The sequence below is a fragment of the Lonchura striata genome, chromosome 1 (genome assembly GCF_050655825.1).
Source record: "Lonchura striata isolate lonStrDom1 chromosome 1, ASM5065582v1, whole genome shotgun sequence".
Lineage (NCBI taxonomy): Eukaryota > Metazoa > Chordata > Aves > Passeriformes > Estrildidae > Lonchura > Lonchura striata.
The window spans coordinates 25,930,785-25,948,565 of NC_140703.1; the positions used below are offsets into that span (position 1 = coordinate 25,930,785).

General features: G+C 43.9%; 1 protein-coding gene across 3 annotated transcripts; it reads left to right on the top strand.

Annotated features, from left to right (window-relative positions):
* Positions 1 to 39: 39 nt before the first annotated feature.
* On the top strand, positions 40 to 17,544 carry QTRT2 (queuine tRNA-ribosyltransferase accessory subunit 2). Of its 3 annotated transcripts, XR_014958332.1 has the most exons (9): positions 40 to 239; positions 1,223 to 1,278; positions 2,521 to 2,597; positions 5,173 to 5,382; positions 6,298 to 6,497; positions 10,937 to 11,088; positions 12,564 to 12,681; positions 13,726 to 14,916; positions 15,528 to 17,544. XR_014958332.1 is itself a non-coding variant. In XM_021549022.3 (8 exons), exons 1-8 carry the CDS (start codon positions 49 to 51, stop codon positions 13,985 to 13,987), a joined length of 1,266 nt encoding a protein of 421 aa, XP_021404697.2. In that variant the 5' UTR covers positions 40 to 48; the 3' UTR covers positions 13,988 to 15,624. The 3 variants fall into 3 exon arrangements, 2 of the variants coding, with proteins under 2 accessions (XP_021404697.2, XP_085447586.1); XM_021549022.3 differs by having other exon boundaries at positions 13,726 to 15,624; XM_085591460.1 differs by lacking the exon at positions 1,223 to 1,278 and having other exon boundaries at positions 13,726 to 15,624.
* The last annotated feature ends 237 nt before the right edge of the window (positions 17,545 to 17,781 follow it).

A 17,781-nucleotide genomic window follows, 5' to 3' on the forward strand; every position in this document is an offset into this window, starting at 1 on the left:
CGGGCGGCCCGCCTTCCCCGCGTCCCTCTGCGGCGCCGCGGGGCGGTGATGAGGCTGAAGCTGCTGGGTGCGGGGCGGCTGGGCTCGCTGGCGGGGCTGGGCCGCGGCGGGGCGGGCGCGCTGGCGCTGCCCGGCTGCCTGCTGTACACGCGGGCCGGCGCGGCGCCGCACCTCACCCACGACGCGCTGCGGGAGGTGCGCGGCGTGCCCGGCGTGGCGCACATCGCCCTGCCCGCCCTGTGAGTACCGCGCCCGGCCGGGCCTGCTGCCCTGCCGAGCGGTAGGAAACGGGAGGAGGGAGCTGGAGGGCTGCGTGGTTTTTAGCGTATTTAGGCCAAACCCGTCGTGGTGACTTCACAGTCATCCTGAGGTGGGCAGCACGGCCAGGGAGGTGATTCTGCCCCTCTGCTCTAGTGACACCCACCGAGAGTGCTGCATCCGGCTCTGGAGCCCGCAGCGGGGGAAGGATGTGCGCCTGTTGGACCAGGTCCTTCGGAGCACCACAAAGACGCTCAGAGGGCTGGAGCATCATTCCTGTAACAACAGACGGAGAGATTTGGGCGTGTTCAGCCTGCAGAAGAGAAGGCTCCAGGGAGATCTTTTGCCAGCCTTCTGATACCTAAAAGAGGATTATAGGACAGATGGGGACAGATTTTTAACAGAGCCTGTTGTGGTAGGATAAGAAGTAATGAGTTAAAACTATAAGAGGGTATGTCTTGTAGTGAGGGTGGTGAAACACTGGACCAGGCTGCCCAGAGAGGTGGTAGGTACTCCATACCCGAAGATGTTTAATGTAAAACTGGAGCAGCAACTAACTCTCAAAACTAGTTAAACTGCAACCGGAAGGAAAGATTAACGTGGTTAAAGCTTGTGCAGTTGTTGAACGTGAACACATAAGTGATGCTCCCAAAAAAGTCACAGTATAGCTTCATGCTCTCCATCAAGTCAGTGGTCCCTGGTCAGTGCAGGTGAAAGCTTTACTTTTTTGCCACAGAACTATGAGTGCCCCAGGTTGTGAGCTGTGATTCTAGAGCTCTGCGACTCTGGCATTTCTTTCCATCTGTCCCTGCTTCACTGTCTGACTGGCATCGCTCGATGGCAAATACCAGCTCAGTGTCAGACAATGCCTAAGTATGGAAAAAAAAAAGCCTTGGTTATGAAACCACCAATCTCTCTAGATAGTTGTCTGCTTAGTTAATGTGTTCCTATATCTCGATTGCAGGGCAGAAATTCATGACGTCCTGGAGGAGTATAAAGAGGGAGCTGCAAAATTTATGGGTAAAGTACTAGTATTTGCTTGTGTATCTGAGAGATAATACAGGTGGATCCCACTAGAGCATGTTTAGGTAGTATAGTAAGCAGAAAAATATGGGCTTTGAATATTTAGGGATTTTCTCACTCAAAGTGACACTAAGGAAGACTTGAAATTGTATGTTGTCACTAGTATGGCCAAAAATCCTTCAGTTAGGCTAGACAGTCATGATGTGTGTAATTTCTATAAATTACAGACAATTCTTTGTGTGGCATCTAGCACATTTTGCAAGAAAAAAAATGAGTTGCCTAAGCTTGTTTTGTTTGTTTTAGTTTCTTAAAAAACACATAAAAATTGGGACATGCATTTCATTACATATACAAAAAAAATGATGGTTTGGCTTTCCAAAAGAAGTTTGCACCCACATTTCAATAAACCATACCTGCTTGGAGCAATTTACTCCTTAAGAAAAATTGAAAAATGTCTTTATCTGGAACTTTCTGGAGGCTTTGCCAGTTTCAGTGACTTTCTCTGAAGAAAAGGCTGTATGTCACAGAGACATACTGTCTAGCTGTCTGACATTTGAAACCTCCAGTCCAGCAGGGATGATAAATTTCTCATTTGTGTAGTTGATCCGTTCTCTCACTCTCCTTTTCTGTGAGGGTGGTGAGCCACTCAAACAAGTTGCCCAAAGAAATTGTGAATGTCCCATCCCTGGAAATGTTCAAGGCCAGGCTGGATAGGGCTTTGAATAACATGGTCTAGTGGAAGGTGTCCCTGCCCCTGAGGCATGATCTCTAAGGTCCCTTCCAACCCAAACCATTCTATGATTCTACTTTGTCCTTCCTTAAAAGTTCTAGACTGTTGCTAGTTTGGATTGTGTCAAGTGTCAGATGTCTCCAGAATGTTAGATATCAGTTGGGTAGTCAAGTGAGTCAGCTGCTGGGTCTGGAAAATTTTAATAGGTGGAGTATTAATCAAGAAGAAAGATAAATCCTGAAGCAGCTATGCAGGCTGCAGAACCAAAGAGTGTTGTTTCATGGTTTGTCCTGCTGCTGTACTCTTCTCCAGGCAGTTAGTAAAGCTGGGGAAGAAGTCTGTCTTATTTGGTGCTGAGAGGTAGATGAACAATATTTTCTTCGTCAGAATGGATTTATTTGTTGGGGGACAATACCCTGTTCCCTTTTGCACATCTGCAGACCACATCTTTGCCATGGCTTTGCTTTGGTTCATGAAACTCTGCTCTGGATCTGTCTCTCTGTTTTCAGGTATGCCAGATGCTGTGCTCTACTGCTCCCTTCATGACCCTGTGACTCCCTGCCCCTCTGGCTACAACACTAACAAGGTACAGTAGCTGTAAAGACTTGAAAGGGTCCATCTACATTCCCAAAACAAATCTGCCAGTCCCCTCTTTATCTCTCTGGGTGTGCTCAGACAGCCACAAGATTAGCAAAATAAATCTTGCACAAAGAGGATTGTCATTTACATGCTCATACCTATAACTAAATAAAGCTGCACATGTTCTTACTTGGCAGCTGTTGTGGTTTAAATGGCAGTAAAAGAAAATACCTGTGTTTTGGCATATTTGCAGTACAAGCTTATGCTTATGCCACTGATAAGCAGTAAATCTGACCCCCTGTGTGGGTATTTACATACAGCCTGCTACAGGCCCACAAAGGGGAAGGACATCAGAATTTTTGCAGGAGGGTGGCTCAGCAATCCAGGGGTGCATAGTTGCAGACATTTGCCTGTTGCACGCCACAGGCACACGCACTGCTGTGCAGCCCACACACTGCCTGCTGCCTGACACAGCTTCATGCTGGAGCTCCTGGCACCTGCTTGGATATAGTCAGTCCCAAGGGCTTTTTGGGTATGGCCACAATTGGTGGAAGGTAACTCAGTGAAGGAGGATAACTCCTGCTAGACAGCTATCAGTGTATATTCTTTGCTGCTGGGAACCAGGCTGAGTCCTGTCTCTCTGCAGGGAAGGAATTACCTGAAACTTGTCCCACTGTTGTGCAGCTTTGAGGTTAGAGCAGCAATCTAAACCTGGGTGTTTGATTCAGAGACTTTTGGGTTTTTTAAATAAGCTGGTGAAGATATCTGTCATCTTGTTGTAAGGCCTTCTGCAGCTGGATCTGTGCTGACAAATACTGAGGAAAGCTTTTTGAAAGCAATGGGACAGAAAGCTCTGTGCCAGAAAGCCTAGCACTGGCTGGATTTAAATAATCACAGGATAATGCTCAGCTCTCTAAGCTGAGGGGCTATTTTATTTATTAAAGCAGCTTTTTTCCTCTCGAGAACAGAATGAAGGTTACTAGATGTGATTACACTCTGCCCTTTTGCTCAGACAACTCTTGACTTTCCTCTGCCTGCCTTTACCAGCTATTCCTTAATGCTCTCACAGTAAAGGCAGCAAATACTGTCTGAACAACATGCTGCTGCAGAAAAGCATACAGCTGCTGTGTTTCAGTTCTTCTGTAGATGCAAATTTTGGAACTCCTTTTGGAGTTGCTCTTTTTTTAGTTGGAAATTTGCAAAAAAATTTATCACTCTGGAGACTTCTGGTTTTATTCAAATTTGGTGAAATTTGCTGATAAGGTCAAAAGTAATCAGGATGGATGGATGGACAACAGGCTTGTGGTATACTTGTGCAATCCTTTTGGATCTTTGTGGAGATCAGACCCAAAAAAAGGCTTCTGTTCATATTTTTTGCATGTGCTGATGCAATTCAATTTGCAAATTAGTATACATGAGAACTGCTCTGCTTAATCTGTCTGTCTGGCATAGACTATTAGAATGTGTTTATACCCTCAGGCCCTAAAAAGTCCCCATAACACTCCAAGCTATATGCTGTTTCTGATGGCTGAAAACCCTTTCTCATTTAAAAAAGCATGAATAGAATTGCAGATGAAAAGAGCTGACTTCCGAAGGGTTCAAGCCTTTTACTTAACCTACTTAAATACCTCTTTACAGTTTTGGAGCAGAGTTTCAAAAGCCTAACAATAATACAACCAAAGCAATGGCCAGACTGCACTCACAGGTTGATTACAGATTCTGCAAAGTAGGCTAAAATGTGAACATTTTATGAATCTGAATGTGTAGTGAATTGAATGGTGACATCTGCTAGCCTAGACTGGAGGTGTTCAGGTAAGATAACCTCTCTGTCCACATCCTTTTGTCTTGCTATAAATTCTTTTGAGGGTATCACAGAATAACAATGGAAGATGGGGTTGCATGTGTGCTGGCAGGATGGGAAGCATGTGAAGAGACAGGGAAGATCATGTGTGAAATCCTAATGAGCATGTGCCATTCCTTACATTGGCTCGGTTTGGGTATTTCAGTGTCTTCTAGAGTTGCTGTATTTGGGACCTAAAATAACATGGGGTTCTAAGATTGAGTGCTTAACAAGATTTTGTATTCTTCCCAGTCTGCATGGTTTATAAAAACACATACATTCATATGTGCTGTGTGAGTTAAATGCTCAGAAGAGGAAGTAGTTTCTTGGGTTTGCATTTTGTACAGAAAACTAGAAGGTTGTATTATCACAGCCTTTGCTGCTTTTTATAAGCTTTTGCTTACTTGACAACAAGTTTGGTGGTAATTCAAGCTCCTTTTTTTTTTTCCCCCAATTCTGCCACTAATTTGTGTGATGAGAGGCCAGTTGCTCTATCTTGGATGGAGAAGTCAGTGCTGAGTGGGATGGTTTCACCAAAGAGTATTGTAGAAATTCCAGTTCAGATATTTATCTCCTTTGTGTCAAGTGCAGCTGGATTGTCTGAGCCATGCTCCAGGGAAACTTACCTAATGAGCTGACATTCCAGTAGCTGGTGTTTCACCAAACCAATTCCTTCTCTCCTTTCACCCTTAAGATCAGCTGTCCTTTGCAACTGCTGTTCCTCCCTGTTCTTCCTGTACAGACGGTGTCCCTGTGGGGTAGCTCAGGGCGCATGGAGATGACAGCTTCCAAGTTCATAGACATCCAGCGGGCCATCCAGCCAGACTGGTTCCAGTGCATCTCTGATGGAGACACCATTTCTGGGGAAGCTGGCAGAAAAAGAGCCAAGAAGTCTGTGGATAGGTCACTTTCTTTCTTGGATATATGCCTTCAGCTGCAAGAAAAATCACCGGTAAGGTCCCCAAGATACTGAGGCAATATCCCTACAAGTGCTTCTTGGTCTGTACTGCATTCTGGACGAGCCCCAGGAAATTGCAGTAGGAAGTTGTGTCCCATGTATATCAGAGAATGCCCAGCTTACAGTCCAGAGTGAGGAATAACCAGTAGCACAGTGAGTTTTCCTTCCTTCCTTTAGTAAATTGTCTTCTGCACCAGAATCAGCCCTCATCTCTACTCGTTGAGGAGAACTACATTTTAGGATTTTTGTTTCTGCTTTTGGGTTATGATGCATTTCTTTCACTTACCTTATTAGATTTTATTATTGGCAAAGTGGGATCTTCTTATTCATATTTTTACTCTGAAGTCTCCTTGGTTCCAAGTGAGGGAGGATTTGACAGAATTAGTAAGTGCTATTCTTTATTTCTTCCAGCAGCTTTGAAACTCCCTATTAGTGAAAGGAGGCATACTAGTCTGCACTACAAGGGAAAACAGGTGACAGGAGTTGGTGTTTTTATCTTCTGAAAGGGAATTCCCTGTGACATCTGGTGTCTGAGAGCCAGGATAATGGCACTTGCTTTGTATTTTGCACTAACATATCCATTGCTGAGACCCCATCCATACAAAGCCATGTACAAAGATGGTGTGTGGTTATTGCCTTGTGTAGGGAGGTGGGAAGAGTGGCATCAAAACTCTCAGTGAGTTAGTGTCAAGGCAAGGAGCAGACTCTTGTCTCTACCAGTCCCATTTCTGACACATGGACTTCACGGTGTTGGGTGGGGAATAGTCTTACATGAGATGACACTGTGGTTCTGGCAAGTTCCTGGGAATGTGGAGCTTTAGTAGAAGGCATCTGAAGTCTGGGCTGTGAGATGTCTTTCATGTCTTTGGCAGAGCATGCTCTAACACTTGTAGCTTTTTCCTGGGACAGGAACTACAAGGAAGTGTAATGTTTGGGGCAATTGAAGGTGGAGATATCTTGGAAGAGAGACTGAGATCAGCCAGAGAGACTGCCAAGCGGCCTGTGGGTGGCTTTCTGCTAGATGGCTTCCAGGGAAGTGCCATGGCCAAGGAGACCAAGTTGGAACTGATAGCTTCTGTCACAGCAGAGCTGCCAGAGGATAAACCAAGGTAAGTTGTGTGGGCAACATCCCAAGAAATCCATCTGTCCTATTATGAGGAGCATCTACAGGCTGCTGTGCAGTTTCTCCATAGGAAATAATCGCTGTATTGCACACCTCTGTGTCTGCCAGGCTGCATAAATTTTACCATTGTCAGGCTGCAGTCTTCAACACTTGTTTAGTTTTTAGCTGCAACTGGCACCAGGCTTTGCTCATACTGTGGGTTTGAGGAAGAGTTTTTAGGAAGAGTTACAGGTAGGATATATCAGGGTTACTTGCATTTGGAGGCCATGGTTTAGTTCAGCTTGAAGTTCAGCTTGAACAAAACCATTATTATCAAGTTATTTTGCAGGGACTTCTCAGTAAAAGTGTAATGTTTGCAGTTCTCTCTGGCCTAAGCTGGTGGATGGCAGAGAGGGTGCTGGCAGAACCAGCTAGTGCTTGCTACACAATCTTGGTTGCCAGCTGTGTCCTAGGACCTGAGGCACTGAGCCTGTGCACTACCCAGGGTGGTACAGGCTGGCCCAATACAGTGGTGCTCTCTTCTTGGACAATGTGGGGCTTATTGCATATCTGAGTTGTTAGCTGTGCCCATCAGGCCCATGCCAAGCATTGGACAGGAGTGGCAGCTTTTTGATCCTTATAACTGACTAACAGTAACTAAAGACTTCTTGAAAATGTGTACTGATATTTGCTAGTGGTTCAGAAGTGTAGGGTTTTCTTTATTGGGCTGAGCTCGCTGGATTGTTCTTACCCGATGTCATGGTTTGACACTGGCACAATGCCAGTGCCACCATGAAAATGTGATCCCTCCCTTGAATGCTGTGAAGTGGAATCTAGAACAGAGCAAAGCAGGCCCAAGCTTAATAACAGGGAAAAAACTTTATTAAGCTACTACTACAAAATAAAAAAAAAGGAAAAACAGAAAGGAAAAAAAAACACACAAAGATCAAATTAAAACCTTGCAAAGCATTCCTCCCCCCACCACCCAACTCCAACAAACCACAGTGAGACATAATCTGGACCCCAATCAGGTTTCCACCCTCCAGACAATCAATACTCAGCCCCTTTGAGGGAGGCAGGAGTCTCTCCTGTGCCACAGACCCCCCAGGAAACACAGCTCCACATCCTGTGTTTCCATGGCACCGCCCGGAGAAAAGTTTGCCATGGTGACCCTTCTCCTTTCCATGCACAGTGCTCTCACCACCAATGCATGGATGGACAGACTGCTTTTAGGATTTTTCTTTTTAAGGATGCCCTGCCAAGAGGGGAGAAAAACAACAGTTCAGTTTTTCATTTTTTGGGACCACAGTCCCCCCCATTTTCCCATTTCCCCTGGGGCTGAGGGTCCGAGAACAGAGATCTTCTTCTCTTTCCTTTGAGGACAGGGGGTACCATCACAAACCCCCTAACTTTTTCTCTGTTCACTCCACTTCTGTCTTTTCCCAGCTGAAGCAGATCTCTTGACTCTTGGCATCCTCCCAAAATACAATCTCTCTTGGAGGAGAAGATTGGTTCAGGTTGTGGCTAACACGGAAAAGTCCAGCCAAAAGCCACTCCTTGTCCCCCTCCCATCTAGAATTCCTCCTTCTAACATGCCAGGGTCCAAGGTGTCCCTCTTCCTCTCTTTCAAACCGAGGAGGGGAAGGAAAAATTCACAAAGCTTTCATTTCTCAAGGAAGGGTTAAAAGTCCGAACTCCCCGGATGGCTCAATGCCAGACTCCGGTATCTCCCACGCACTGGGCACCTTGCGGCCCCCCGCTCCTCCTTCCTCGCAGTGAACTGACAAAAACTGCTGATGTCTCTTTCTCTCCCCCTCTTGGGAGAGAAACTCTGGGGGGGGGAACGGAGACATCCCAGATTTCCTCCACCCTTCCATCTGCAGGGGCCAGCCTGGTCCCAGTCCCTGCACCCTTCAACCTACCTCAGTCAGGCCATGGGCCTTCCCCTCCCCACCCAGCCACGGCCGGGCAGGGGAGAGGCTGCACTGCGCACTGACTGGAACTAAAGAGAGTGAGTTCTCCTGGGAATTCTGCTTTTAACCCCTCTGTGTTCTCAGAGGCGTGTCCACCTTCAATTGGTCAATATCCAAACTGACCTCTTCCTTACGGAAAAAATTCTCTTCCCGTGTCAAACCACGACACCTGAGCAACAGCTACAGAAATAATACGGTTGCTTTTTTCATCATTTCCTGAAGAGAATGACTGAGGCCCCATTATGTTCCTGCTTCCCTCTAGTAGCAGAGCATTGCTCTGACCTGATGGTGTTTAAAAGGAAATTAAATGCAAGAGCACTGTGTCTGGCGTTGCAGCTTGTTCTTGCTTAAGGTTGCCTGGGGTTTGAATTTTCCTGACAATTAGGAAGCTTGCTGTGTTGTTGCTATCCTGTCTGGTTGAGCTATTTGAAAGATCCCCTGGGAGCATGAGTCCAATCTGCTCAGCTAACCTCAGAGTCTACCAGTGCATCTGCCTCATCTATCAAATAGTTTGCTTGTCTTGTTAAGACAAGTGTTTCTGACCCTTGATAGGAAGAGAGGTGGTTAGCCCCAGGGACTCTTGAAGTGCCTCACGTGAATTTCAGGCAGTCCTTGCTCCTGAATCACCCTTGCCATTCTGGCTGGAGAAGTTGTTTTTCAGCTCTGTTCTCCTCAGCATGAAATTCTCTAGAAGATAAACACTTTTTCTGCTTCACTCAAGAAGTGGCTGCTTTTTGTGTGATGGGAAAATGATCTTATGAGTGTACTCTTCATGAAGAATTCTTTCATGTACCTAAAGCGGCTTAAGTCTCTTGATAAAATTTGTGTTTCTTTCCAGTAGCATAGGAACCCTTGCAAGAACAAATGTTTGTCCTTACCTGTGCACATATGAGTTTCAGCAAGGCTTTGATCATATATGCAGAGCTACTGTTTTGACTTTTGCATTTCATTTTCTCCCTGTCATGGGAACCTGAAACACAAAACACTCATGCTGTAAACTTCTCCTATCCTTATTCTGTGCTCATCAATTTAATTGGAGTACTTAGAAAAGTGACTAAAAATGGCACCTTGTGACTTCATTTATCAGCCCCTGCATATTTTCCTAATTATCTGTTTACCTCATTGCCCTACATTAACTTCTACTGCTTTCAGCCTATGCACCTGCAGGAGAGCAGGCACTGCTCTACTCACACTTCACCCGCCCTGGGTGAAGCTGCCAACTAAATTTGGCTGCCAGCAGGATTTCTATTACCACTGATGGCAATCCAGCCAGGCTCTTCCTGGCTCTTAATACCATGTCTCAGGAGATGTTACAGCCCACGTTCTTGGGTAAATCATCTGAGCAGGTTGAGTGTAAAGGAAAGGGAAGACGAAAGCAAGGAGGTTTTCTCTTTCTAATGATGTTTTTCATTAGTATGTTTTCCCTCAGGCAGTTTCCAAGTGCAATTGGATGTGTCTGTCACCTGAAGGACTTTTATCTTTGACCAGCAATCTACTGCTGTCTCTGTTGAGACTCTTTTTAAAAGGCTAACAAGCAAAAGGGTCCATGTGTCTGGGAGTTGGTAGCAAAAGATTCCATGTTTCTGGTGTCACTGGGGGCACAAACATGAGTAAGGAAAATATCTGTTCTATGGCACAGATGCGATGAATCTAATGGTATTAATGTGTATGTGAAATAAATCACATACAAATCACTTTAAACACAGTGAACAGAATGGGGTTTTTCCACAGTAAGTAAGGGATTATTGCTGCCTTCCAAAGGGCAAATAATGAAAAGCCTGTAATGTACTGGATATGTTGGAGGTGGGGAAGCAGAAGCACATGGAATTCTGAATGGTATCTGTTACCAGTTGCAGAGATAAGCCACATATGCTGCACATAGCCTGGAGTGTTACAGAGGATGGATAAATATAATTATTCATAAATGATACAGCCAGGATGAGAACAATCCTCCCAGCTATCCGGACAATGCCCCTGCCTACAGATGGGTCCAGGGGTCAAGTGGACTGTTCATCTCACCCCCCAAAAGATGTATGGTTCACCCTGCACCTGTATCCCTCCCCTAAAACATCAGTGCCTGTAACCCCATTGGCCTAAGCCTTGTCCCAGCCCACCTTGAAGCCCCCTGAGAAGGGGTCTCCAAGGGGCCAGATGCCCTCTTGGAACTTCCTCCCCTCTCTTGGATCTTCCCCTCCTCTTGGAACTCCCCCTCTCCTTGAGCTTCCTTTTGTCTCTCCCCTCCCCATCCTCTCAAGCCTCGCCACGTGCTGCATCTGGCAGCTCGAGGCAGGACCTTTCTGCATCCCCAATAAACCTTATACCCCAAGAGCAGCCTTCAGAGATCTCTCACCTCAGTCCATCTACACCGTTGTGGAGCAGGCAGAGCTCGCCACACTGGAGGTCTTTTCCTTCAGGTACCTGCTTGTTTCTGCTCAGAATATTGTAGATTTTTCTTCCTGTGTGTCTCCTGCAGAATCATTCATGGTGTAGGCAAACCAGATGAGGTGCTTGAGTGCATTGAAAGGGGAGTGGACATTTTTGAGAGCTTCTTTCCCTTCCAAGTGACGGAGCGAGGCTGTGCCTTGGTTTTCAGTTATGATTGCCATCCAGCTCCTGAAGCAACAGGTAGGCTTCTTGATGTTTGTTACCATTTTTGAATTTATATTGTGGTAAGCACAATTCATAACTGGAAGGAATCTGTATTTGAGGGCTTTGTTCCTGAAATAAGTGCAGTGGCCACTGGAAAATGTGGGATTCCACTACCATGTGTTGCTTTTGAAGGCAAGGTGCTTTGGTGTGATATCTGTTGAGTAAAATTTGAGGACTTTGAATGTCTCATTAACCAAAATATGATGATTAAATATTTCTTAAACACCTCCTGAATAGAGTTTTAGTTTGACACCATTGGCAAATTTTCTGTTACCATTAGCAGTGAAGGCTGGACCTATTAAGTGTTCTCTAGAATTAAATTAATATGTGTCTGTTGCAGTAATCGAGTTTTGAAGTTCTTTTTTCTAGCTGTCAGAAGCTTCCCATTTATTTGGGCATTTTTCCTCTCTGTCTTTGCATTCATAGGTTTATATCAAAACCAAAATGATCTGTTCATTACACTGTGAGATGGGAATGTGTATCATCCATTAAAGCACCTATCAAATGTGTTTCAAGCAGCTGTTTTGTTTTGGCCTATTAAATGTTTTTAATACAGGGAAACAGTTCACATTTTTTCTCTTGGGTAGAACCTAATGGCTTTTCATGCCTGGATAATTCAAAGCCAGCTGAATAGAATAGAACATCTTATTTCTTTGTGCTTGCTGCTATTTTTTAACCCTCTTCTTTGTTGTTTTGTTCTTTATCTTGTCTTACTTTATTCTTTAATTATAAGGCTCTGAGTAATGTGGTAAAATGGTTTTGTCGTGTGTCTGTTTTAAACATGGTAGGCATGGATTATGCAAACAGTAATATTGGTATTTCAGGATATATCTCCTCCTTAAGAACAAACTTTAAAAATACAAACCTATAAAATTATGAGATGGTTCTTTATTTTTAAGATAGATGCTGAAGAGGCAGATATGGAACCACCTCTTCTGAATTACTGCTACCAGCCTCTTTTGATTCCAGGGTTTTTTTTGTTTAAAAACAAGAGGCATCTAAACCCCTGAGTGATCACAGCATGGAAAATAGAATGAATGCAGATGAGTTGCTTGTCTACCCTAACAAAATCTCAATAAAATCCATTTGTTCAGGTGATTGCATTCTATTCAGCATGCACTTCAGACAAAATACTTTTGACATTTTATAAAGAATTCAGCTCAGTAGAGCAGCAAAAAGTTATACTGTTGTTTCAGCTCTAACTTTTGATTAGTTGTAGTTGATTAATTTTCACTTGTCTCTTGCTGTTTTGATCATTTAAAAGTGTATTTGTGTTAACTAATCTACAGCAATTAAAGTAAAATATCTGCTTTCTAGAAAAAAGGAGGTAGAAACTTGTTGCAGGAGTTTTCAGCTGGCAAGAAAGTAGCAGAAATATCTACTCTAAGGTTGCTACCCTTGCTCTGTTCTAGCACTCTCTTCTAAGGCTGTTGTGTTTTTAATTTAATCAGTTTTACCACAAAATGGGATCCAGGACCTGGAGAAGAATGGTGCTCAAGAAGACCAGGAGGAAGTCTCCAGAGCTGACCCAGAAATGACACCATTTGAGATATCTCTGAAGGATAAAAAGTACGTGAGTTTTTGAGGAGAGTATCTGCAGCTGTATGAATAAATATGATGCTTTAGTCCTCTGTATTTATTTGCAACTGGTCAGCAGATGGATGAGAGACTTCATAAAACATGAAGCTGTTGAATAGAGTACTTCTGGACACTGAGTGGAGAGTGTTGGGCAAGCATTCTAGCTTGTTATCAGGCTGCAGCCTATCTCTAAAAGTGCTGTTTTTTGCCTGACCTAGAGCCAGGGGTTTTGTGATCATTTATTCAACAAACATTCTGTGGTCATAATTATGTCTCAGCTGAAAGACCATAGGTTCACAGAGCTGGTCTGGGAATCACTTTGGTCTTCAACATCTAACTTGGGTCATCTTCAGATACTAGATTTTATTTAGGCTGTGGAGACCCTCTACTCTGATTCTTTTTGGGCAGCTGCAGAGCAGTTCTGCTATTTCTGGATACTTCACAAAAACTTTGGCCATTGTTACCACTTTTCCTTCCTTCTCTTGATCACAGCTGCTTCTAGGCTGTCTGAGTAGACAGTTGTGTTGCTTTGCTCTCTCTGTGAAATGGTGCATCTCACAGTAGAGTGGAATACTGGTTTGTGAATAGTGGGGTTAGTAAATCTGTGGTTTTGGTGGCTTTCTCTGTCGTAAACTGTGTGATAACTGTCTTGCACTGCAGCTTTTCTGCCAGGGAAGGCACAGATGAGGCCTCTCTCTGCTGTTAGCTGTGATGTAGTCAGAGTTATTCTGACTTAGATGGGCTCTGAAGTAAGTTCTGGCATGAGGAGGCTTGGGGTTTCAGCAGCCATGGTCCCACACCATGGCAGGGTGTGGGAGTTACATGATCTTTAAGGTCCCTTCCAAACCAGACTGTCTCTGATATCTGATGTCATTTGTGCCAGTGGTGCTGGTCTGATTTGTCAGCAAATCTGGATTAAGGACCTCAGGACTTTAAGGCTTAGGTCCCTGCAAAAAGCCACATGGTTACAGGGGAACTCTTTATTGCGTGGATGGCTCTTAGCTCTGATGTTACCCAACATTGCTTCTTCCGTAGGTACCACGATGATTTTGGTCCTTTGCTGGAAGGATGCAGCTGTTACTGCTGCCAGAGGCACACTCGTGCCTACGTCCATCACCTCCTGGTGACCAACGAGCTGCTGGCTGGTGTCCTGCTCATGATGCACAACTTCCAGCACTACTTTGGTTTCTTCAGTGCCATTCGGGATGCCCTGAGGGACAGTAAACTGGACCAGCTCAAAGAGCTCATCTTCAGGCAGGCGGTGCAAGGCCCGGCAAGCATGGCGCTGAGACAGTGAGCTCAGAGAGGCCAGGGGAGGCTGCAGGCTGCATCCTCATCAGTGAGACTGCATCACCTGCACCTGGCAGGAGTAAAATGCCTTTAAAACACTTTTTTGTCTTCCTGGAGGGACCTGAAGGAGACGTTTGAAAGAGATCTCCCTTCCTGGTGGGGGAAGGATGATCTTGTTCAAACACCTCCTTTGGTTAATTGGCTTGGTGCATTCCTGGTGGATGGAAGACCCTGGACAGTTCACTAGTGAGACCAGTATAGATAGGTTTGTTTTCAAATACTCGCTGTTGGTTTCCCATGTGCAAGGACAGAGTAATTGAATCTGTGATTGATCATAAAGCAGGGCATATACTTAAAATTAATCCAGCTGCCTGGAGACTCAGCAGCTGCTTGGGACTCTTGTTTCATACTCAACAGTAATTATTTTTCTAGAAAAACCTAGTGGTGTCCTAGTCTCTCATCATGTATCTCCTTTGTGAGAAATCCCACCTCAGTCTAGCACACTGTCCTTGTAGCCATTGCCAGCATCTGTGTCCTTGGAGGGACCTGATGGAAGTGCTGCTGTGTCCAGTGGCACCAGGGCCTGTGTGTGTACTCCTCTCTCAGGCCACCTGCAGTGCAGAATGTTCTCTGGGCCTGGAAGAAGTCTGCCACCTTGGCCTGGCCTTGAACACCCCTGCCTCAGGAGTCCCATTCAGTGAAATTAGACCAGAGAGAAGAGAAAGTGTTTAATCCATGTCCTGCTGTAGGGCTTTTTTTTAACTCTGTGCATTTTTTTTCAGGTTTCATTCCCATGTTAGCACATGGGTGACAATGTCTGTACCATTCTTTCCAGCCACACTAGCACTGGTCACAGAGCAGGCTACACAAATGTCATTGTGAGATGGAGCTGTGGAAGGGAAGTGTCATAGGAAAAGACTTTTAGAAAATGTTCTGGTGGGTCCTTGTTTTAAAATATGACTTAGTAATGTTACATTCCTCTTACTCGGTTTTTTTAACTGCCCCTTATGTGGAATCACGGATTTAATAATTTTATATTACAAAGCAACAATAAAATAAATTTATTATTTCTAACACTGGCTCCTCAATGTATGACAGAAGTGGTGTACCAGAGAATTTGAACTCAGGAAGATACCTCCTGAAAACTTGACCTAGCAGTCTGATGGAGGACATTATTTAGGAGTAGGATTCTACCATGAAGCAGATTTCCAAGTTATTTGCTTCAAAAGAATGTCATAATAGACTTGGAACTGTGGAAGACAGCTGCCTGTCCCTCTCCCCATGAGAACTCTACTACCTTAATTAAGCTTGAAAAAATACTACACTTAATGGCCTTAAAGCCATTAAGGATTAATTTGTAGTTTGTTCTTCACAATTTCTGCAATACTTTAAAATTTTAGTACCTCCCATCAGAATGATTTTACCATAGAGTATAAGGGGTTTTTAGTTTACCTGTCTCTTTGGGCAACTACCCAAGGTTGTCATACACCTTTTTATCATTCCAGCCTTATTCACTCAGTTGCACTAACTACACTTCTGTTCCACAGGATCCTAAAGAAATGGTGCTCTACTGTTGTCTTCAGACAGATGACAGAGAATGATTCAGCCACAGAAACGATATAAAATACAGAATTGTTGTCCTCACTCCAGGTAGTACTTTGTGGTTGTTAAAATTGATGCAGCACTGGGAAACTTGGAGATGGTGTCCTGGCTATACAGCATGAGGTAGAAGGTCTGCCTAACTTAAAGGGCAGGAATTCTAATGAAACAAAAATAATTTCTGTTTCTTTCAAGAGGAATGCAGTGGTAGTGCATGGGACCTTGTAATGCTTGTTTCTGCAGTGTCTGTTTCTAACAATGTTGCAGCGCAAAATATTTTGGGAGGGGACAGGTTTTGAGACTTCTCATTCACTGACACTCCTGTATCCAGACACTGAATCACCAAAATGCCTGAGTCAGCCCAGCCCTTGGACACCACGATGGTTGTGTCCAGCAGGTCAGTCAGGGATGCTCTGGGATGACACACAGGACAAGGGGTACTGGTGTTTGTGTCCTCCTCACTATTTCCTGCATACTTCTTAGGTTGATAACCTTACTGATAGTTTTGGAATTGCTGTCTTACACCTTTTGGGGACTACTTGTGAGCAGTCAGTCTCCCCGTCATACCCCACCTCTGTGAATCATTTGTATTTATTAATTTTTCTTTATCTCCCAGCTTGGATGTCATCAGGAGATAAATGTAGCTGTACTGGGATCTTAGTGGCCTGCTAAGCTAAGTGCCACTAACATGCTATTCTCAAAAACCCTTCTCTACTTTGGGCTTTCCAGTCCTTCCATACTGCTGTGTTATGTTTTTTTTTCCAGTCCTACCCATTAGTCTTTCCTGTTAGAGTTCTCTGCTTATCTTTTGTGTGTGCACCTGTGTACCATGGCTGCACAAAGTAAACCGTTTTATACTGGGCAGAATTTGACCAGCTACATCATTCAGTATCTAATAAATACAGTTACAAACATGACTAACACTCAAACCATCTTAATGTGTTCTATTTATACAACTTCTCAACATGTCAGTTCCCTTAGTTTGCACTGTAAAATCTCAGCAACATTTTTCATGCTAACGTAGAAAGTTTTAAAATTTATTTCCAGGCAGAGATCTAATTTCTTTCAAAGACAGAATTCTTGCCCTAATATGGGGATGAAAACTGCATGAAGAAAGCTAAACTTTCCATGAAGAAGTGAAAATTAAAATTAATAAGGAGTGGAAAAATGTCTGTGCTAAATTAACTTCACTAAGCACAGAAGACTGCAAAAACATCCTTGACTGCTGTCCATCCCCAAAGGGCAGAATATAAAAGAGCAGAGCAGAATACAAAAGAGATGGTGTGCTGCAAAAACATTAGACCCTTGAATATCTTCTCCTTAGCAACTTTTTATGTAATCTTCCCCTTAATAAAGAAAAACCTTTCACACTGATGAGAATAACTGTCAGGGTCTCATGTTAAGGCCTGTGTCTTTCTGACCACTTCATCAGTATTCTGCTCAGTAACTTCCTCCTTCCAGAGCTATTTTAATGTTGCAGATTCTTAGCAGTTTCAAAGGTATCCTTTGAAGTGTACTAAGGAAAATCAAATTGTCTTATTACAAAAAAGACTTCTCCTTTCCTTCAGGTTTGCAATTTCCCACCCCCCTCCTGCTGTTTATCCACACTATCCTCTAAATCACTAGGACACAATGTCCAAGACACACACAGTGTATATCCAGCCTTGTCTGACAGTTTCTAGGTCTGCTTCTCTGGCTCTGCAGGATCGCAGGAGCTGCCCAAGACTGGAAATGTTCCAGGAAGGGTATTCAATTTATTTCTACATCTATAAGGTCCAGTGGGTTTTCAGATAATGGGATTTTTATGCATAGAAAATTTAGTTCTATGTATGTTTCAGAGGTGCTTTTAAGCATTGAGTAGCTTTTTTTTCCTTCATCCCAAACCTTGTTGATTTTTGATTCACAACCTGAGGTGGTAGACAAAGGGCTTCAATAAAATGTTTAAACAAACCGTTCTCTCAGTAATTTCAGAGCTGTTTCCTCCGTGATGTGGAAGGCATGCATGAAATAGATGATGGTACAGGCCAGTTTAATGGTGTTATTTGTACTACTCTGGAGTGATAGACATCATTCACTAGGGACCTCATCTCTTTTCTGGTAATGCAGCACTCCATCAGACTATTAAAGATGTTCAAGCACGTTACCATCCTTATGTACATTCCACAATGAAAAGTCCATGACAGGACTTTTCAAACAAAAAGA